Source organism: Microchirus variegatus, assembly GCF_963457635.1.
Source record: "Microchirus variegatus genome assembly, chromosome: 6".
NCBI lineage: Eukaryota > Metazoa > Chordata > Actinopteri > Pleuronectiformes > Soleidae > Microchirus > Microchirus variegatus.
The window spans coordinates 10,263,225-10,286,710 of NC_139807.1; the positions used below are offsets into that span (position 1 = coordinate 10,263,225).

At 41.7% G+C, this 23,486-nt stretch overlaps 1 protein-coding gene across 4 annotated transcripts in view; it reads right to left on the reverse strand.

The window, feature by feature from the left end:
* Positions 1–514: 514 nt before the first annotated feature.
* The window catches only part of mid2 (midline 2), a 150,532-nt gene continuing 127,560 nt past the window's right edge, over positions 515–23,486 (reverse strand). For all 4 annotated transcript variants that reach the window (XM_083891118.1, XM_083891115.1, XM_083891116.1 and 1 more), the window contains 3 exons: positions 21,387–21,548; positions 4,879–5,086; positions 515–4,586 (listed from right to left, as the gene is read on the reverse strand). In XM_083891118.1, the coding sequence (XP_083747244.1) occupies positions 4,169–4,586; positions 4,879–5,086; positions 21,387–21,548 (788 nt within the window). In that variant the 3' untranslated portion in view covers positions 515–4,168. The remainder of the gene's footprint in view (positions 4,587–4,878; positions 5,087–21,386; positions 21,549–23,486) is intronic.

The window sequence follows — 23,486 nt, forward strand, 5'->3', positions numbered from 1 at the left end:
TGAAAATATGGGTTGGTGGAACATGGTTTAAAAAAACCAAAACATGGGTCACCGTTTTGAAACGCGCCCACCTTTTCTTTCTCTATAATAAGAGAGTTGCCACACATTAGGTGACAAATGACTTAATGAGCTGCACACGCAGTCTTAATTATACGGCAGTTAGAAATGTAATTATGGGTTGCGCCAATGGCTTTCTTGCTAGCTGTGCTGGCTGTGTGAGTGAGGGAGTGAAGCCAGAATGTGCATGTACTGTACATTTTGAACCACTGGCTTATCTGGCACATGTGTAAAAAGGTACAGCCCCACAATTTGAAGTCGTGTGTCGAACAGGATGGAGATACGGGCGCTGAGACCTGAGCGATACATCCATACAAAACCAAACTGGATGAAAAAAGCACTAAACACTCCTGCAAGTGCAAGAAAGAGAGCGTACGTCCTAAATTATGTAAAAGAATCAACCTTGAATTCAGGTAGCAACCGACAAAGAACCCTCACTCCAACACAATCTGGGATCAGACTTTTATTTTAGGACTTGAATTCACATAAATAACATTGGTTCATATATATTTTTGTACATTATACAATTTTATATAATATATATTTCCCCCTATGATTTACATTCCTCTCTGGCTAAATTTAATGATATCTACTTCCACGGAAAAGCCTCGCAGGAAAGCAAAGCTGCTCTTTTTGTGCTGTTTTGTCAAGGTCCAGGTGCCAAAAAGGAGAGGAGCGTGTGTTTCTCATGAGCTGTAAAAATAATTTCCCCCCCAAAAATTACACAAACAGAAAAGCAGAAAGAGACTCTATTGCATTGTTTCTAGAGTATTACACTTCACTACGAGGAGTGGGGGGGGGGGGGGGGGGGAGCTATTGAAATTCATTCACTGTATATATTTTACCGTATCGACTTGTGACACACACACACACAAAAAAACAAAAAAACACCGCAAATGATCCGATTATGCATGGGATTGAACGTTAAATCTTGTCATGTTTTATTTTTCTGAGGCTGCGCTCGAGAGCGACGCTTTGACTCAACGGAAGAGACGTCGTCATGAATGTGAGGACAGCGAACCTGAAAGTCACATAATCATGCAGTGACCCAGCCAAGCACACTTGCACAGATGACTTTGAGCTTGTCAGTCCGGATCACAAATCAACACGTTTGTTTTTTTTAGTGTGTGTGTGTGTGTGTGTGTGTGACAGACATGATTCAACAAGATCAAGTCAGGTAAAATTCTCAAATGTCCTTGACTAAAAAAAACCAACACCCCTCCTTTGACTCCGGTGCTCCCGCTGTTACCTTTCACCAGTAGATGATCTTTGCAAGCAAGGATCAGTGAGTCAGAACGTCAATCATGGGCACCGTGTGCCACATTTCAGTGTTTTTTTTCTTTCTTTCAGTCAAGCAAATCATAGTCCGTAACTACAAATGTTACATGACATCTAACATCCAGAGTAAAAACGGGCGGGGAGCGAAAGACGGTCCGTACGTCATCTTCCTTCTCATGTGTCACTCCATCACAGCGCCTCCCGAGGTCTACTGGTAAAGACGTCGTTAAATATGCATAAACTCGGATACTCGTTTGATTGTCTGAATTAACCGTCGACCTGAAAAAATGAAACCAGAGAGAATTCGCCGTCCATGCATTGGGGCCTTTTAAGCGAATGTTTGGATGAATTGAAAGATCTGCATCAACTATTCAACGAACCATTTGCGGGATCATGCATTTATCACGACAAGGCCAACACAAACAAACAAAAACGTGACGTGTGTTGGTGTGTGTTGTGTTGTGTGTGTGTGAACAAATCACAGAGGAAAAAAAAAAAAAAAAACACAATCATGCCATGATATTGCAACAGACAGTAAAGTGTTAACCCCCCACGCTCCTTTCCCTGAAATCTTCAAAAAACAGAGTGAAAAAAAAAAAAGATATTAATTTACCATCATTTCATTGTGATAAAAATTGCAAACACATCATAATCATATCCCTTTTTCTAAATAAGATACATTTACAATATGCAACAGGGAGGGAAAGTCACTGGCTGTGTTCAGAGAACTTTTACAGCAGACAATTTTCGGTTTTTAGTCCAAAGTGCTTTGATTAACTAGATTTAGACACACACACACACACACACACACACATAAACAGCTTCAGCAGGGTTTTGTTATTGCGAAAGGAATTTGTATAGTGTTTATATCCGATAACCATTTTTAATGACTAATCATCAATGATTTGGCAAATATAACTGAACACAACCAGTAGTAGTGCTAGCTGTCATTTTCACATCCCATCACAACTCAGCTGTTCAAACACTCACAGAGGGGGGGGGGGGGGGGGGGGGGAATAGTGTTAATTAAAAAAGTGCATGAATATGTTAAAATTAATCATAAAAGTAAACCATCTCTTTTTTTTCTTCTTCTTCTCATAAATAACACTTATTTTCTTCCTCCAGTAATCAATATACCTCTTATTATACAGGTCAAGTAGTCGCATGATGCAAATCCTCCCCTTGTGACATTTTCTTTTTGTTTTAAATCTGGGAGAAAAAAGGTAACGCCTCCTGAACACTTGGAATCTGCGAAATCAAATCGAGCTGAAAGACTAACAGAGAAAGTTCAGTTACAGCGACTGATGCTGCAACATGTGAACAGTGACGTCATATTGTAAAGCCCAATTTATACTCCTGCGTAAAGTGCTCTACGTAGCTTACGGAGACCCCTCTACGTCGTCTCCGGGTGCACGAAATATTTTTTAAGTGTCCGTCACTCCGTCAAGGGACAACGGAGACGGCAAGGGGTGCGATTGGTCCTCAGGACAGGCCGAGCTAACGCTGCTCTGTGCCGGCCACAGTGCCACACTGCCAAACTATAAATACGTCATATCTTAATACACACACCACATGTTTAGACTCTAAATGGCCAATTTCTCACCTCATATTATCTTAAAACTGCGTTCCGTGACACAGAAAAGTGAGAAACGGACACTGTTTCAATGATATTCACCTGCAACAACAACAACAACAGTCTTTCTCTCTCGGACGCCATTGCTCCCTTTGGCAAAAAGCACAACAACCTTTCGTAGCGACCCCTACTGATCGGGAGGGAAATTGCGGTGCGTATCCGGCACCACAACTATGAAGGCTCGAGGGGTCTCCGTGGTTACGCAGTCGGATAACGCATTACGCAGTCGGAGAAGTATAATGTGGCCTTAAGAGAGCCCTCATCGAACATCTAGATCAGTGGTTCTCAAAGTGCGGCCCGGGGGCCAATGGCGGCCCGCAGAAACATTTCTGGCGGCCCGCAATGAATTACAATTGATAGTTTTAATCCAGGAGCTACTAAGCTTGTTAAATGTGTATTGGACATTACTGGATACAGACCAATAAGTGTAAACTGTAAAACTGCAATCTGGTCATTAAAATTATTAGAAATAGGATTTCTTTCTGTTTTTTCCCCTTTCTTTTTCCTTTGGCGGCCCTCAGTCCAATGTTGGGTTCCTAAATCTGCCCTCAGGTATCACAACTTTGAGAACCCCTGATCTAGATCATCGAAGCTCACACAGTAAAAATGCAAAGAAGTCACATTCAGAATAATAGGAAGAGTGTTGTTTATATTTTAACTTTCTAACTCTTGTCAATATAGCAATAACTTAACCTTTTTTCCTCAGACACTTTAAATTCACATCAGGTCATACTGTGGACATAAACTTAGAAACATCATAAATCATGTTTAAACTGTCTGTCGTCACCGGATCCTTTTGTGGCCGCCTCTGCTTTTTCTGTAGTTTGCTGCAATCATATAAATAATGCCACGCTGTTCACATGTCGCTGACAACATTCCCTCCATGGTCTTCCGTCTATGGTCAAATCAAGAAGATAATAAATCGAAAAACAGGAAGAGCCTTAAATGGTCAAGAAACCCAGGAGACCTGCTCTGCTCAATAACAGACCGAAGCCAAGACCTTTCTCCCGTTCACTGAAGGATTTGAAAAGCGTTGGATGGCTACAAACTATCAAGGCTGACATTATTGTGTGCATATTTCCATCACTTTCTAAACCCCCCCCCAAAAACGTCCACTCATAATGAAGATCGGAGCAGCAGCTCACAGTCACCAGGTCACCAGGCCTGAGTGGACTCTGTCAGACCATCAGTGGGCCTCCCTCAGTGGCAGGACTTCATCCCAGTCAAGTATGGCGACTCCTGTCGGCACAGACCCATCTGCTGCTGCTCCTGAAGATCTGAGGCCATGCCGTCAACAAAGTCGGGGACGGGCAGCCCTGAGAGTATCATGACCGACTTGTTCCAGATCATGAAAGTCGGTACGACGGGCAGGATGAAGGAGATTTCAAACGTGTGGATGTGCTGGGAGTTCATGGCGTCGTAGAAGGACAGCGAATTGTTGTCATAGTCTAGCAGGACGCCCAGCCGCCGCAGCTGCAGGCTCGCTTCCACCAGCATCTCCTTGCCGTCGTGGCGCACCATGAAGTTGTTATTGCAGCGCGACAAAACCCACGAGGACGAGTTCTTGCCGCTCCATTCGTTCTTCGGGGCTGATTTGTAAGCCACGCCGATGGCATACCTGCAGGGGGACAACAGTTCGGAATGCATTAGCGATCTGAAACTAGCGTCTTCCCTAATGACATCCACAGTCAGGCTAGTGCATGTTGAAGACAGACACGGGCCCTTTGGGTGTTTCGTTGGGTCTGCTTCAGAGACAATTAGTGAAAAGATTATAATTAGGACAAGAGTATACACTGTGTGTGTGTGTGTGTGTGTGTGTGTGTTGCATCATAGCCTGGATTTAAACTCCACTTAAAGAATATTTTGGTTTGCAAAACCTACTTATTATAGAGTGTAAGAGCATGTCATACCATGTGGACGCTCCGAGTAGCACCTCCCAGTAGTGGCACCCGCTGTCAATGAAGACATTACCGGCTGATCCGTAGGAGCCCGTGCCGCTGAAACGCTCCGGGGTGTGGCTCTTCTTCAGCGAACTCTCGTCCTTCTCCATGGTCAGGCAGTCGTTGGACAGGCGGAGCTTCTTGTGGGCCGTTTTTGGGTCCAACTTGAAGGGTTGACCTAGAGAGAGAGAGAGAGAGAGAGAGAGAGAGACACACAGGAAAGAAAGTTTGTGCATTATTATCCTGCGCTTTAGCTCCTACTGATGCAAACGATGATCTCGTAATTATAACAATCCCTCAAGTCATTGCCACTATTTTATGGAGAAAAGGAACAACAATTGAGGAAAGAAAACTTTCATTTTGCTCCAGTTGACTGCCACGCCATGAAAACAGAACCAAAATAGAAATCTGAGGTGCCATTACTATACCTACACACACACGAGATGATGATCTGTGGCTCAATCTGCCCCACACAGTTGTGTGTTGATGCTTTCATGACACATTAACATTTAGCTGCAGTCATGTTCCTGGACATTTTTGGCCTTTTGGCAAATATCTGAATCTTCAGCTGCTAAATAGTGCACCAATTCTGTCCTCTAATCACTGACAGGTCCGTGGTTTGGTGCTGGGAAAAGAGTGCACATTCTCTCTGTGTCAGATTGAAGAGGTTGGGTCAACCACAGAATCATTTGTTTACATTCATTATTTGTAAGATTGCACTGAAAAAATGAAAATTAGAGCACAAATTAGCACAATAATACATGACCAAAGAGTGGTTTGGTATGTGCAACAGAGAACACTACAGAGAGGAGAGGAGACTGTTTTAAATACAAGGATGAGAGTCTCAACTTCAAAGCGACACACACACACACACAGCCTTTGGTGAAAAGTATTTCATAACAGCGTAGGAAGCCACCCGGCATTCTCCTCCCGTGCCTCTCATCACACAGACTCGGGAATTAGCTGAAGGAAACAGCCTTCGCTTTCACTGCACTCAGTAGCAGTCGGACAATTGAGACCAAACGCTGCTATCTGGTCCCAAACGATTCAATTTGCAGCGGCAGCAGTGATTTGGGTGTAATGGCTGGAAAATAGAGAGGGCAACGTTTGGCGAATGGCAAAGAGGAGAGTGTGAACTTGTGTTTGTTGCACGTTTAGGACCAAAAACCTAGTCCTAATGAGGCACAAGGTCTTCATTCTTGAAGAACTGATTAAGTTCAGGGCTAAGCGTTGAACTGTGGTGAGGTTATGGTTAAGCATGAACTGGTTATGGTTGAGGCTTTGGTAAGGCTGTCCAAATGAATGAAAGTCAGTCCTGAAATGACAGCTGCACAGACGTGTGTGTGTGTGTGTGTGTGAGGCTTCATGGAGGTCAACCATGTCTCTTCCAGACCTGACATTTAACTCTGACACCTCTCTTCTCATGTCTCTGCTTTCCTGAGCCTCCCAAGGCTTAATGAGGGACAAAATGAGGACCGCGACTCCTCCTCCTCTCTCTATCTGTCCTTCCCTTCATCTTGCCTCTCCCATTCTTTCATTTCCATCCCCTCTATCCTCTCTCTCCCCTCTCCCCCAATAATCCTTGTGGTGAGTGTGCGTTACCGCATGTGGATATGAGACGATGTGAGACGATGCCAATGTGCTGCTGGCAGCCAATTACATTAATGCCCCCTCTTCTTTGAACTGCTTATCGCTGCCAGCGCAGCCATTTCCGAACACTGGGGCTCTGTCATGCCTTTTCATGGGATGACTCCTCAGAGACCGGGCTGGGCCCAAAGTTTGAGAAGGGTGGACACGTGACAGCAGAGGACAAGCAGACGTATAACACAACATTATTCTCTGGCCAACGCACAAGCAGACGTACACAGTAGTTAAAATACCTGTTACACTGTCAGGGACAGGGGTCTGGAAGTATTTAATGAAAACTTGTAAAACACAGGAAGAATCAAACATCAAGGGGGGGAAAGAGGACAGAAATAAAAAGATGCTGCAACTGAGAGAACAGTTATCAAACAATTTTCATTTTCCTTTCACTTTCTGTGTGGCTCTTGTTGAAATACTTGCACTATCTCAGTCACTTTTACTCATGCCTCCCTCTTTTTCCTTGGCTCTCATTGTTGAAGGATAGACTGAAGTGCTCCTGTGAGATTTTGTTTTACTACATGACTTAACAATTAAAGCAGTCGGAGCAGCAGCAGCAGCAGCATCTGGGGCTCAGATGGCACATCTAACACCAACCTTGTATCATTTTTCTTCCATATACAGGTTTCTACGTCGCTGTGGAACTGGCAAATCATTCAGTATCATTAAAATGCATGCTTGGCTCTTGGTTACTAATTGACCAACCCATGTGTGATGTAGTCCAAAAGCGCCGACTATACTCTCATGGACAAAGATTTACACTGGTGAGACCCGAAAATGCATCCATTAGCTGATAATCTCTTCATATCTGTCGTTGTCTCTCCTCTTTCTACACAAGTTTTGCCACAAACTATTACACTTTTACAAAAGAAACTGAAGTGTAGTAAAAGAGCAAAGACGGTTACCGGATCTTATTTAACTTCACCCTTGAGTGAACTCAGAATAGTCTTTGGAGACCATTGCTTGAAAAAAGACTGCTGGGTCTGTTTTGAATCATTTTTTCTGTGCCAGTTTAGGAGATAAAATTCTTGCCATGGTTTAAACTACAGCATTTTTCACCCAACGATATTCTCCTTCAGTGTTGACTGTGCATGGAAAATATATCCATCTTACTGTTGCATCCTACAGGTGACTGGAATCATCTGCAACACACCCTAAAACCTCTTTGTTTCCAACAAAATAAACAAGACTTAAAAGCGCTGCCGGTCAATTAGGCCATTAAGCATCTGCTTTGAACAGGTGAGCACCTTTTTATTACTGTGTATCTGCCAATAGGCTAATGAGCAAACTTGTATCTATGCCACTAAAATGTTGATTAAATAACCTGTTGATCTGACAACAGTGAGAAATTACAGCTCAGTCAACTTCTCAACCTTAAAGGTTCACAGGCTTTACAAAATGTGTTTTTCCTCTTCTTATGTGTTGAACAGACATATTTCCAAATTTCACAAATTCAATTTGATTTAAATTTTTAGTACTTTTCATGCATGTGTTTAAATAGTTATTTGATCTGATAGCCTATAGGCTGTGCTGAAAAAAATGGACATAAGACACGCTATTGCACATTCTTATAGCCTCTGTACATGATATGAATTGAGCAAACTAACTTGACTTGGCTCACATGAGCAAAGTTAGTCATTTTATAGGCAAAGTGGTGATGAACGCAACCACCACAAAGTGAGACTACTACTAATTCCATCATTTCCTCGATTTCAAAAATTAATTAAAAATATTCCTTAAGAGGTTTGCTAATATTTTCAATGGATCATTGTTCAGGGTGATGCTGACTATTATTATAGCAAATTTCAAGTAATTTCAAGATACTTTTTGTTTTTTTGAATAAAGTCACCTCACTGTCAAAATGCATCGGGGCAAATTGATCATTCCTCAATTTCAAAATTTCATAAAAATGATTCCTTAAAGCAGAACTAGACCGGAAGTTCCTATTATCGCTGTTTTTTTTATCCGGTTAGGTACATTGAACCGCAGAAGAAGAATAACGTCCGTTGTGGAGGTGTTTCACGAGCAACAGTGTCTTCTGACTCTGGGTCTGACTCCGGTTTAAAGGGACTGTGGTGGGGAGTCGTGACGAAGCTATTTTTAAACACTGTTAAAACAATGTTTTGATAATGAGGAGCAGTGCTTCCGCTGTTCCAGAGGGGGGCGCTGCGCTTCTGAGAACGGATGTGCTGGATAGTACTGGCCAATCACAAGACTCTGTCTTCTGGGGGTGAAAGTTCACTCTGAAATCTCGCAGCGGAAAAACACCGTCAGAAAAGAGGATTTCTATCGGCTAGTTTACAGCAACTAGGAGGTTTTTGACCATAAAAACAAGTTAATATATGTAAGTAGACCTCCATAACTAACATATGTGCAACAGGACCACTCTATGTGACCTTTAAGGTGTTTGCTAATAATAAAGTCACCTCATTTCTACACAGCTTTTTTTTTTTGATGATTATTATAAATTTTGTTGAGTGTTTTTATGAACCTGTGCATTTCTCCAACCTCCATGTCTGAACTCTGAGTCACTCACCACTGCATCTGAATAATAATTCACACACAGACAGATTCTATGCAACCAGAGGTGCTGCACTGCAGAGTGTTTGAAAGTGGAGGAGCTGTGACACTGGCAGGCAGAGGTGGACAAAACTCAGCAGAGCATTGTGGCAAAAAAAAGGGGAACTGATTCTGATAAATTATTTTAATCAAAACTCATGTTTTCCTTTTTATTTTGGTCAGTATCATCGGTCAGTATCCATTAAATGATGCCTGGATGAGGGATCGCTGGCTGTTGCTGTTAAATATCCCTGACTCCATTTTGTGTAACCTGGAAAAATCCAAGCACTTCAGTAAACAACGTTGTAAAACAAATGTTCTTATATCTCATGATTATTAGTGAGTCAGTGAGACGCTCTGGTGCTGCTGTAAATAAGAAAGAAAAGCTGATCAGGGTTTTTAGATTGAACGCCTTTGGTGACAGCTCTAATAAATAAAACACATATTTTTGAGCGGTCAGGTCACATTGAAGGCCACTGTCATTAAACATATGACTGGGGTCACTATTGATTGTGGTCCAGATTTAGACTCAGGCACCATATCATCTCACCAGGATCTATAACCAGTAAATCATGCAGTGTTATTAAAAGTTGACTGTTTGTATTTCAGCAGGCGAAGCTTTTCTAGCTGCTGGTTTAGTACCCTGTAAAAACCAACAGATCATTAGCTAATGTTATAAATGACCTGCTCCCTCCCCTGGTAGACACCTGCTAACTAGACATCTAATTAACATAAAACTATTATCTGTCTTATGCTCCGTCCCAATACCTCCCCCTTAAAATTTCCCCCTTGGTTTTGAGTGCCCTCAACTGTAAATTCCCCTCGTTGAGGGAAGTGGTATTGGGACACCACTACATGCAAATTAGCGTAGTGAAAATGAAGAACGTGCTAACCTATAACGCATGTTGACAATTCTACCGGTGGAGCGTGCTACTATTTTTCATTCAGGAAAAATGCCGGTGGATCCAGATGTTTGCAGAGTGCTTTGAGAGCGTTTGCTCTCTCGGGGGGGGGGCTCGGCGGGTAGCCGCTCGCTAGCTAGTTAGCTAGCTGCTTTCATAAATCGTCAGTTATTTTTCCGACATTAGTGTTCAAAGCTCAACGGTCCTTTCGACGTACATCAAACCAACATATTCCAACACAATTCGACATTGTAACGTGCTTATTTGCGAAAATTTATAACAACGAAAATGTTACTCGGTAGATGTGGCCGCCATCTTTGTTGAAAAATATCAGCCGGCTCGTCGAATTCGCAAAGCATCATGGGTAATTTCATCTTCCACTTCTTTTTTTAAGCCCGCATCAGAGCTCACTACATTTTGAGGGTTGATTATAAGGGCAAAATCGCATTTCCCTTAGCCTTAGTCTCTATGTAGTGGAAAAGATGATGATGTGAAAATAAGGTCCTAAATAATCACAATTGTTTAATAATGAGCTTTTATTCCGAATCCGTTTTCGAACATTAAACACGTACTGTGTCCTTTACAGTAATTCAGCTTCTGTTCCCCATTCTTTTATTTATCTTTCAAGAACATGCACTGGGGGGGAAAATGTGAGAAAGCGAAAAGGGGCTGACATGCAACAAAGGTCCTCCTCTGTAATTAAACTCAGAACATTTCAATCAAAAAGGAGAGCATAATGTACATCTGTTTTCCAGAGATGCCCTACTCCTCTCCATCCCTTTTATCCTTTTCTTTCCCCCCACCACAACACTCCTCTCTTTCTTCCCTCGTCTCCTTTCCAACTCCTGCCGTTTACGTCAGGGGCTGTGATGCAGCTCGAGGCCCCGTCATTACAGGTGTTTGCTGTGAAAAAGATCACCGCAGGTCTTTTAACAGGACATAAGGAGGTACACAAACCCACTGAGACACTTTGACAGCTCATATAATTTCAGCCAGGATTTTAGCTGCCTATTAAATATAAGGACGTGAGAAATGAACGCACAGATTACGGACGATCAAAAAAAACTGTCGTTTATCCACCGAGTGGAAGTGAACAGTCAGCAGAGGAGCTGCCAGGAGGAAGGTCAGCGTGCATTCAGATTAGCTTTTGTGCTCACACAAACAATATGCTCACTCAATAAAGGGGATTTTATGGAGCTGCTATAAGAAGAAAATAGTATCTAAGCCTGGATTTGTGTTTGCAGCACTGCTAACTTTAAATTCCCCTGCAGATTTATAGTGAACCGTGACAAAAGTGTGGACGTCTTGAGGCTTTGCAGCAGTGTTTGCCTCTGACCTGTGTGTTTTATAGTGCTCCAACACACCTGATTCAAATACATGGGTCGTTATCAGGTCAGGGTGACATCTAAAACACGGAGGGCTCTGGTCGCACAGGATCCGGATTGAGAAACACATGCTTTACACTGTGGGGGTGGGTGCAGGTGGAATTTGAATGGAGCTTGTGGAAACTGAAAAACGACGCCTCAACCGAGCAGCTTATCGCTGAGGTTTGATGTTGCGTGCCAGAGTTTTTCCAGGTCAAAGGTGTCGCTCTCCCTTTGTGTTTTCTGAGCCACTGCCCTGCACAGTTTCCCAGTTTCCCCTGCTCTAACACACCTGATTCAAATGAGCTCATCAGCCAGCCAGCGAAAAAAAGCCTGATAACAACCTCTGTTTTGAATCTGGTGTGATGGAGCAGGGGAAACTTCGAAAACATGAAGAAGGCTTCAATAAATACTGTTCACCTGAGCACAGTTGGAGCAGTTTTTTTATGTTATATATACTAGGAGAGGTGGTTTGTGCCTCGCTATACTGTTTTCCTCATAGCCATTTTTAACCAGTTTAATTGTTTTTGTGGGTGTTTGGGATATATGTAATTCAGGCTCAGTTTAGCTGTATTGTTTCTTTCACTGGAATCTCAATTCCTGTATTGTGTTGGTTTATTTGAAATGTAATAAATTACGAAAAAATTATTTCCTCAAATATTTGACTTTATTATTTATTGATTGTTGTGTCTTTCTTTGACCTGGAACACAAATTTGGTGCTCATCTGGGATTACATGTAGTGACATTTAGGCTACGTTTACACTAGCAAGCGCATTTTTAAAAACGGAGACTTTTCCCTGCGTTTGTGCCTTTTCGTTTGCATGTAAACTGAGAAAAACTGAGTTTTATTCGACAGCTTATTTATGCGGGTTAATATAAATGGAAACTTTTTTGAAAACGATGATGTGTGCATGAAGTTATTTTGAAAAAGGGAGGGAAGAAAATATCCGTTTTAAAAAAAATATCCAGCTACTGTAAACGTAGCTTCAATAACCTGAAAGCAAATATTAGTGCTCATGTGAATACAGCAACAAAAAAACACTCTGCATCATTAGCATGATTAGGCTACATGAGCTAAATTCTGAACTGAAGAAATCTCATCGTCAGGTGATTCAGACACTGAATCAGTGATATGCACCGCTCACACTGACTGGACTGGAATTTTGAAGTAAAAGACGAGACATCAAAGACTCAGAAACATGATGATGATGATGATACTTCTCAGTCTATTTTAAAGCATAACCCTTTGCCCTATATTCAACTCCATTCCTTTTTGATTTCATTAAATTTAACAGACAATCAAAAAACATGAACTGGGCACAATCTAACTCCAAAGTCTCCATTTCCTGATGCAACCTTAATTTAATTTCATGCAAATGGATGGATATAAATATAGTAAAATACAAATACTATTATGCCCTTCACCAAAAAGATGTGGCTCTGCTGCATGCATGGCTTTAATAAGAAGCTTCCTTATTTTAGTTCTGCATTGACAAGGAGTAAAAATAGGAATAGGATGTAGGATTTTATCGGTATCATTATTTGTATTCACAAGGGACACAGTTTGTGATTCTATTCAGATTGCATATTATATTGAAAGGCAACGTCTTGCTCGTTCGCTTCGGATTTTTTAACTTGGTCATCCGTGTGTTGGTGAACCCCGGACTTTATTAATGTGTAAAAAGCAGCGGATTGAGGCCAACGCGTGTCTGCAAACACTCATACCTGCAAAGAGCTATCTGATGTCTTCTCTTCACTCAACACTTTCCCCTCCTCCTCCTCCTCCTCCTTGCACGCAATCTGTTACTTTTCACCCACTTTTATACTTTTCTCGCTCTTCTTGTAGGTTTGCCCTCCTCACTTTAGAAGACAGGCGTGTGTGGAGCCTGGACACAGTTCATCCTGAGGTAATGGTCATAGCAACAAAAAGCCACAAAAACACGCGCACACTTACCGTCTCCTTCATCATACTTAATTCATAGGCGTTTCAAGAAGTGAGTGAGTTACTTCACGTGCGAGCACCTAACAGCACAGTGATACTAACACCACTGTTCACTCTGAGCCACTCAGGGTTTATTGAGTGGAATCACTGAAGTGACCTAAAAAGCCTGTGAAAGCTGTGAGACCAGATTTTAAATCTTGTCTCAATCAAAGCAAACTGACAGAAAAAAGAAGAAGAAGAAGAAGAAAAAAAAAAAAGTACTACGATAAATGTGAGAAACCATTAAGAGTTTTATACCAATTGATGCTCAGGGTTCATGGACATTTTCTGAGGTCAAATTCAAGCACTTTTCACGTCCATTTCCGAGCTTTTTCCACCCATTTCCAGCGGTGGTGAATTAAATATTAATATGAACTCAAACAGTTCAAGCTCAAAATTATTGTTTCACTTCTTTCAATCACATTCATGATGATGATGATCGCCTTTAAGCAACTGAAAATCTAATATTATGTAATAGCAGAAGGGTTAAACAAAAGGTGGAGAAGTTTTTAACTTTACAACTCATCTACAGCTATTTTTTTGGGAATGAAATACGGTTACTTTACTCGCACTTTATCGGAAAATTCAAGGACTTAAAACCTTGAAAACACAACATTAAAATTCAAGCACCTGTGCCAACCCTGGATTTTGACAGTCCTGTGACCCTGTTGTACTATTTTATTTACATATTAACAACAATGAATGCAACAGGGCCAAGTGCACATGTCATTTTTCACTTTCAGAACCTGGTGCCGACAGTGACGTTGGTGTTTGTTATGCTAATAGCAGCAAATGTTACCTTGAGCTTCTTGCCTCAAGCAAAAAAATTGAAGTGCAGGCAGCAGAAATCTGCTAAGACGTGTGCTTTCCAACTCCTCTACACCCAGATGTGTTTCATTTTCAAGTGACATTACAGTTTTTCAGGTTTTGTGCAGTAGCATTAGCAGTAGCAGTGTCTGTAAATGTTACAGCATATTGTGCCTTTATTACAAACACTTAGTAGAAAATGTTTCAATCAATATTTACGGTCTTTTGGACTTTTTGATGCTCTACTGCTGTTACCTTGATAATGGTCACACCTGGCATTAAAAAGGTTTGATCCAATAATAATTGGACATTCATAATTGTGTCACTTCACCGAGCGTATCGCAGATGACACATTTGCACAACCGCACATTACCTTTACCTTTACCTAGCCCCATCCTCATGCCTGAGGATCAGGGACTATGGTAGCGTCCAGTACCAGTCTCTTCCATTCCCTCCTGTCTCTGGCTCTGTGAGAACACTCTGCCAGTGATTTGCCCATCCGGTCTCGGACATCATCACCCCAGCTCCTTCGTGGCCTCCCACGACTCCTCTTCCCTTGATGGTCCCTTGTAATATGTGAGTGGTGATACCAGCTCTTGACATGACCAAAGTATTGGAGTTTCCGCCTTTTTATCATGTTAAGAGTCATCTGGCGATGGTCAGTCCAGCTGATACGCAGAATTTTACTGTACAATCTAAGAAATAAGGGTTCCAAAAGTGTCCTTCTACAAGGGCTGAGGTTCTACCTGGTATCATTTGCTTCTGAAAAACCCTTTACCTGAAGAAAGGGTTTTTCAAGGGTTCTTAGTAACACTAATGGTTCCAGTAAGAACCATTTTGATCCAGAGAACCATTTAAAACCCCTTTCCTGAATAAAGGGTTTTAAAAGGGTTCTTGGTGGAACCCTCCAAAAGAGTTCCAGGTAGAACCTTTATAAAAATGTTCAACCTGGAGCCAAAAAGGGTTCTCCTATGAGGACAAGCCGAAGAACCTTCTGCTCAGCACTTTTATTTCTAAGAGTGTAGCATTTTATCTCCAGGGCCTGGATCCTGCGGATGTCACTGGCGTGTAGAGTCCAGGCCTCACAGCCAGATTACCACAGGCCAGACAAGAGTTCTCAGCACTTTCAGTTTAGTGGCTGTCTTGAGGGTCCTGTCCTTCCAGATTACATCAGATTACACCACTTCATAGGGCTGCACAAGCTGTTCCATAGGCGTACACTGATCTCGTGGCTACTGCTGGCTGTTTGTTCCATTGTGCACCCCAGGTACTTAAATCTTGAGATCTGTTGTAGTCGTTCTCCTTGACAGGTGGCTGTTACTTAGGTAGGTTTCTTAGTTACGGCCATCACTTTGGTCTTTTTGGTACTGATTTCCAGTTGGTAATCACTAGAGGTGCTGTTTGTAGAGTCCAGCAGTTCTTGGAGTCCTTCCGGCGAAGTAGGTATCATTGCTATGTCATCGGCAAAGCGGAGGTTGTTGAGGTTGCAAGTCAAAGCCAACATGTGGTTATTACGGTGATTTCACTCATGCTATTGCAGGAAGCCGCCGAATTAGCGTCTTTGTTACCAGAGAGGAAAGAGTCTGGTATTGTATGTGATGTACACCTTTTTAACCAAAAAACCAACCAACATTTTTGTTTTTCTTCATTTAAAAATGTTAATGCACTATTTTAACATGCAGCTAATTGTAAAACACTGCCAGATATTGAAAGATATTCTGTAAAAATGGCCCAAAGCACTTAAAGCACAGGACATTTTCTGGCCCCTTTTATGGTTAAAATAAGCAAAAAAGTCCAGACGGAAAATTTGAGGTTTAGGTGTAAAAGGGTTAATCCAGATATAAATTTACTATATAGTAATAATGCCGCTCTTACATTTGTACAGTTTCAAACGCAGGCCATTCAAAAAAGTCCCAATGCTAAGACGACACGCGCTTAAACGGCAACATACACAGACATGCACTTAAAATCCGACAGTGGACATACAAATTGGCAGCTTGCGACTTCAAATGAGCACGTTTGGCCTGTTGTTGCCTTAAGTGAGTGAAAGTAGCAGCATGTTGAAATGACAGATGGCATAAAAGATTAAATAAAAGGCATATGCCATAGCCGCGGGCAGTAATGGAGAACAATATGCCAATCATAGGGTTAAAAAGGGACATGGAAAGTTTGAGGCCAAGACCTGCTATTATATAAGTGAACAGACTTCAACAAGTCCTCAGGAAGGCCAAGGGAGAAAAAGCAAGTTGGCATTAAAACTCTTTGTTTGTTTACTATATTAGCAATTTCTACAAACTGACAGTATTTGTTAAACTGTGTTCTATGTGCGTCTGTGATTACAAAGACAATGTTGTGGTTGATACTGAACAATACAGACACGTATATTTTCATTTTGATCAGGAGAAGTTGTGACGTACCACTTTCTCGTACTTGCCACTGCGCTTTTTTTGCTTTGCAAGCATAAGCCTGGAATATGATGAGCTGCCTCAGATGCACTCATCTTTAAAGATGTAACGGCTAAACCCTCCAACCCATAGCTACACCAACAGAAAGGATTCACAGTAGTTCTCAGCTCAAAAGTCGCAAATAAATATTAATCCAAAAACCAGAACAGGTGAGTGAGGGACTTTAATCCGAGTAACAACTCCTCAGAGAAACAGAGGGAGGACGGAGTGGCAGAGACGAGACAGGAAGAAGGACAAAGACGAGGCAAAACTCCCTGACAGATGCATGCAGAAACACAGTGTGCAGGTGCCATAATGAAAACCAAAAAGCCTCAATCATGGGCAAAAAATACTGAATGTTATTATTATTATTCTTATTATTATTTTGACAGCTTGTCGAAAAACCACCGCAGAAGCGGAGGAAATGTTGCCAATCACGGGCTCCAAATCTCAACCAAACTTGTGGGTGAACAAGCTGACTGAACTGACAGCGAGTAGGTGGCAAAAGGAGAAATTATACAATATTATATATATATAATTATACAAGTACAGGACATTGAATTGAACACATATAATGAACATATTGATAATTGTTTTTGACTATGTTTGTTACTTACTGTTATAAGGAATACCCCATGACTTTTTAAATTTAAACTAAACATTGAGCCAGTAAATCTTAATTTAACTCACCAGAATTGTTTAAGACAGAGAAGGAGAGTGCAACCCAACAGGAGTGAGACTGATGATGAAAAATACCTATACTAACCCATCGTTTATCTGTATCAGGGGAGGACATTATAAATAAGGCTGCCTCTGGGTGTTACTGTATATTGTACCCAGTTAGACAGAGTCTTGAGTGTCTGTGAACTGCCAGCTTTCGCATACCCTGCACTTCACCTCTAAATGCTCCTCAGCTACATGTCGTGCCCATGTCACACCGAGACAGTAATCCACCCTGATGCCATAAGAAAGGAGTTAAAATACTGTCATGCTCCATGTCCCACAGGCAATGTGGAGATTTTATGTGTGTGTGTGTGCGCTAAAAAGTGTCCTGTCCAGGAACTTGGACATGCAGGACCCTGGACAGGTCCCCAATCCATCGCAGGGCAAACACACAGGGAAGAACAATTCACTCTGACATTCACACCAATGGTGATTTTTACGGTGGCGCTGAGGTGCAAAACAAAACGCAAAACACAAACACAAATCAAAGAACACAAACGCAAAATCAAAAAACACAATCAAAAAACACAAAAACATTAACTCAAAACAGAAACGCAAATCAAATAACACAAACACACATTTGCGTTTCCGTATTGAGTTAATGTTTTTTGATTTGTGGGAGAAGCTAACTCATGCAACAGTGTTAGCTTCTACGCTGCCGTGCGGCCCTAGATATATCACACTCAGTGTATGAATATGACTTTATTATACGTCCTCAATCTTCTTCTTTCTCTACCTAGTTTGTGTCTTTCCTTCCTTTCGGGCTCTCTCTCTCTCTCTCTCTCTCTCTCTATCTCTCTCTCTCTCTCTCTCTCTGTGTCCTCATCTTGCAGGTTGCAGGATCCAGATCCAGTTTCGAGGCTACTACTATTATTATTTTTATCATACATATCATCACCATTATTATTATGCTATAATTAAAATAGATAATGGATGGACGGATGGATTCATTGCTGATTCTAACTGTCTCGTATAAACTTGACACAATTGTTGTATATCTGCTCCTTGTCTCTTTCTTCTTTCTCTACCTGATCTCCCTCTTGTCCTTTCTCTGCCCCCATTTTTCCTTTCACCCTAACCGGTCAAGGCAGACGGCTGCGAGTAGAGTCGAATTGTGGCGTGCTACAACTGCATAGTGGAAAAGCAGAGATCATCCCTTGACTACTGCAGTTTTCCTACATACTAATATTACCCAGCAGAGTGACAGATTACAGTTAATCCTAAATACCACAGCCAGACTCCTGACAGCAGCGATGAGGAGCTGGCATATCAACTCCATTTTAGCTGTACTGCACTACTGCGGTTTAAGGCTGATTTAAAATTTTATTGAGCACCCTTCAGGCACATCCTAAATTAGCTACATCACGGCGGTTTTAACTGTAACGTGCCACAGCTGAGCCCGAGGAGTATTTAAGTAGCTCCACAGAATAGAAGTTGGGTGACGTGATTATCTATACTCCACAAAAATATAAACGCACAAACTTAAAAATGGTGAACAATAATAGAATGTCATGACATTTGCTCAGATTCTTGATGCATTTGTTTATGGAATGATTTGTTTTGCTCAAACCCAGTAGTCCAGTGTCACTTGGCCACTCCTACTGACTACAATCTCAGATTGAGTATTTCAACTCACGAGAGTCATGGAGCATGGCAGAGTGGTGGTCAATATGCGTGACCAGTACACAGACACTTCTTATGGTCTGGTCAATAAAAGGGCACACCAAAATGTGGACTTTTTTCACTTGTCAATATGCCATTGGGAGCGTGCCATTGGCATGCTGAGTGCTGGGTTGAGCGTTACAGCTGTGGCAACACAACTGAACGTGCATCATTCCACTGTCAGCCGCCTGCGGACTCGTTTCAGAGAGACTGGAACGACAGCGAACCGGCAGGTTCCAGTTCCCCACGACGGCCGCCAACTTCAGGTGGCTCTGCAGAAGGAATGGGACAACATCCCCCAGGCCTCGATCGACAACCTGGTGATGTCCATGCGTCGCCAGTGTAGCGTTCTGCGTGAGACTAATGGTGGACACAGACGTTATCGTTGTTTGTGAACTTGGATCATCGACCCCCATTGTGTTTTTTACTGCCATTACTCCAGGACTTTTGTTTTGAAATTGATCCTCATGCTTGCAAATTAAAGCCACTGATAAAGTACTATTACTTTTTACTCTGTTTTGTCACATAACAATAACAATAAATTTTTGTTAAAAGTGTACATTAAAAACTTTCTCATTCTCATATTTACCTCTATGTAGCACGTGTACTCATTTTGCATGCAAGCTAGGGTTCACTGTAGCTTAGCCTAGCTTAGCTTAGCTTGCCCACTTTGATATCAATTTTTCCATTTTACTTACAGAAAAAAACAGACTGAGACATGATTGCGTAGCAGGAAAATAATTCTTCTGGGAAAAAGAAACTGAAAAAATGGTGTCAACGAAACATTATCTTTTCTCAAAAAAACTACATTTTACCTAGTTATAGAAAGTACTAAACTCTACCAGGAACACGGAGAATGAGATTGCAGAGAATGTCAGAAAGCACATTTCCTCACAATGTCGGCACTCGCAGCAAATATGAACTCAGGTGGGTAACACATACAAAGACAAACGTGCAGGAAAAACAGAAGTAAGGGACATGTCATGCTGCAACACTTTCCACTTTCTGTGTTCCTGTGCAACATGGAGGTGAAGCGTAGGTCTGTGGCACAAGTGATTCCATAAACCAATATAAGATGACAGGGTGTAGGAGAGCAATAAATAAATAAAGCTGAAGCTTTTGCTCCCAAATCCTTCACATGTGATTTAAGCTGAACCACAGACAATAAGACAGCACATCTGGCCATCACCTGATGACAAATTAGCCAATATTATTGTGGCTTCTGGTTTAGACAGCAGCTACTGTATGTGGACCAAGACTCCAAAAGGCAACCAAAGCCTGCTCAACCAGAAACCATAGCCCTGGTTGAAAGATATGACATATTCATAAGCAGGAACTGAGATGAACCCACAGGTAATGATGCATTTGCTCCCTTGCTGTTGCTCGGAAAATAAAGTTGACTTTTTTTTTGGTTTTTAAATCCTGAGGAGATTGAAATGTGTGTTACAACAAAGCTCAATGCACGGAGCAAGATAATTCTGCAAGAACAACCGCTGTCTGAAATAGTTATTTGATGGAAATAGATGTGTACTCAAAAGTACTCAGACAAGCCTACAGGGTACAACTAAATTGATATGGGATATTTTTATACTCGCTCTGCCTGATACCTTGGCAGCTTATTTGTGCTACTTCTCTGTGTAGAAGTATCTAATTGAACAGAAAACTGTGAAAAAGCCTCAAACGATGTCACAGTTATGATCTGATCTGATCACACTAGTGCAAAACAGTGACTCTGTCTGTCCAAATTCTTTATACTAGATGATGCAACAGATTTAATACATCAAGTCAAAGGTGGTATTATTTTACAAATGTCATTTTTTTAGACATTTTAAAATCTGTATTTTATGTCAAACGTTGATAATAAGTACACCCTATTAGCATTAGTTAAGCATTAATAAATAATGAATTCAGCAGCTATTTGGACACCGTTTCATTAATTCAATATTTATTCATGCTTTACTAATGCTAATAGTGTGTACTTATTATAAAGTGTTACTCAAAAGCTTATTTCCATAGATATATTGATGTTTCATTTTAGAAAAAATCAATCAGGGCGCTTTTCACACACCATGCGTTTTAGATGTAAATCTGTTCAGCACGACAGGTGCTGCTTCATTCGTACACCGTGCACTCTGTTGGCCCCAGGATTAAAAATGTAACAAGCAGACTGGAAACCAAAAGCACTGCATAATGAATAATCTGTTACCAATCAAAATGTAATGTAAATGTGTTCATAAATCAGCGACTCATTTGTAAAGCAAAGATAAAAAAAAGGCCTGTATGCTCCATTACACAAGTGACACGCTCAGACTTTGAGTTGTGTTAAATATCAAAGCAAAATTACGAAAACTTGTCAATATTCATAGAAAAGCATGTGCCTTGCACGTTACTCACTGTTGGTTTTCAGACGGGCCGGCTCACTGTTGCGGCTTCCGGCTTGGTTGATCGCCTTGACAAAGAAGATGTAACGGGTGCCACTCTGCAAGCCGTGCACGGTGTAGTGGTTCTGCTTGATGTTGGGTACGATCATCCAGCTGTCTGCCGAGTTGTACAAACCTGGCAGATCCACACACAAGCACATGGAGAACACAGCATGAGCAACCATGTTCTGTTGGTACTCTCTGGCTATGCAGAGGTAAAAAAAAAAAACAATTCTCCCCCAAAATTCAGCCGGAGTTTTGTCCTATTTTCACTCTCTGAATCTGAAGTGAATCATCACAGAAACGGGAGCATCGTACGAGACTGCGCAGCTGCTGCTGATGTTGTGACACACTTATGTGCACAAACAGTGACATACTCCATTACCTTTTCATCAAGTTTGTCAAAGGATTCTCTCCTGAGGCAATAGCGTGTGTTCACTATAGCCTGGATCCTTTACCCATTAAGAACAAGACACACTCACTACATGACAAGTGCATGTCTTTAGTAAAGGCCTGAGGGAAAAAAAGAGTGTGGTAGCCTTTCAAGTTGAAATGTATGGAAATGTGCGCAATACCAACATAGCCCAGTTGGTGGGCCCTTTGATTCAAAGTGGTTTGCAGTAGAGTGTTAGTAATGGCTGAGTTCGCTCTGCAGTCACCTGCTTCTAAACACAGTCTTTTCACTCTCCCAGCTGCAGTCGACTGTGAAGGATGAAAATAAGGGAAATCTAAGCTCAGGCCAGAGGAGAGGAGACGGTTGTCCACAGGCCTGCACCTTTGGTTTCTAGTCTTGTTTGAAATGACAGGAAATTATTTTTTACATTTTTACCTTAAAGTTCGGTTGGGGGATTATTTTTTGGGAGCATTGTCACAAAAATGAAAAATGTCAGTCAGCTGTGGAAGGGACAGGTCTGTAAAAACAACATCCAATCACACTGAACGGCCTGAACAACCCGAATTGGCTTGTTATGCATCAATCAAACTGCTATCATGCCCTCATGTGAACTAAGCATGCTCAGAAGACAACGCCAGGGCTTGTGATAGCTCGCTAACAATACAACGAGACACAGGACGGTTGCAGCAATGTTATGGCAGAAAAGGTGTCAAAAACAGGTGTTTTAGTCGCAAACAAAAGACAGTTTCTGGGAAAGCTACTGTCGGGAAAAAGGAGAGCGATCCAAGACCTGAGTGAACATCGATGCTGCTTTGAACGGTGACGAAAACTGAAAGACCAGAGAGTCTTTGAGTTCTTTTCAGAGTATTCGGTATTTTTCGGTATCACAGTGTCAGTTATGACAAAGAGGGTTAGCTAACCCTAACCCTAACCCTATCTTAAAAAGTTACAGTCATCGAACGTTACCAATGCTGTGCAGTGCTCGTGAATCCTTGTGAAACCAACGCTCTTCCTGAACAAGCATTCAGGAAAAAGGCTGATGCAGAGCGATCCAAGACCTGAGTGAAAATCGATGCTGCGTTTGAACGGTGGCGACAACTGAAAGCCCAGAGAGTCTTTGTGATCTTTTCAGAGTATTTGGTATTTTTCGGCATCACAGTGTCAGTTATGACAAAGACTCTAACCCTAACCGATGCTGTGCAGTGCTCGTGAATCCTTGTGAAACCAACGCTCTTCCTGAAGAAGCATTGCGCGTTCCAGTGCTCTGGAAGTGTAGCTTTCGGAGGGAAGTCTGAAGACAGTTTTTCCAGGATCTGCAAACCTACCTTTGAGTAGGTCACAACATCACATGTGCACGTCTATTGTGTACATATCGATAAACCCTGGAGTTGAACCATGCATAAACCATGCAGGTGTGGTGGAGAGTATTTAGGGGAAAAAAAAAACCTTCAATAGCTTCAAAAACATTATAGTAAAGAGTAGTATTATAGAGTAATACCAATATGCCAACAGGACCCCAGACAGAAGCCACTGACCACCAGGTTTAACATCTCTTTGACCCACTCAGACATAATTCTCAGCACATAGGAGCCAAACTAAACAAAGAATCTTGATTAGTTACACTACAGCTGAGGCTAATGTTTGCGGAGTTTAAAGAAGCATGATAATCCTTTTCATTGT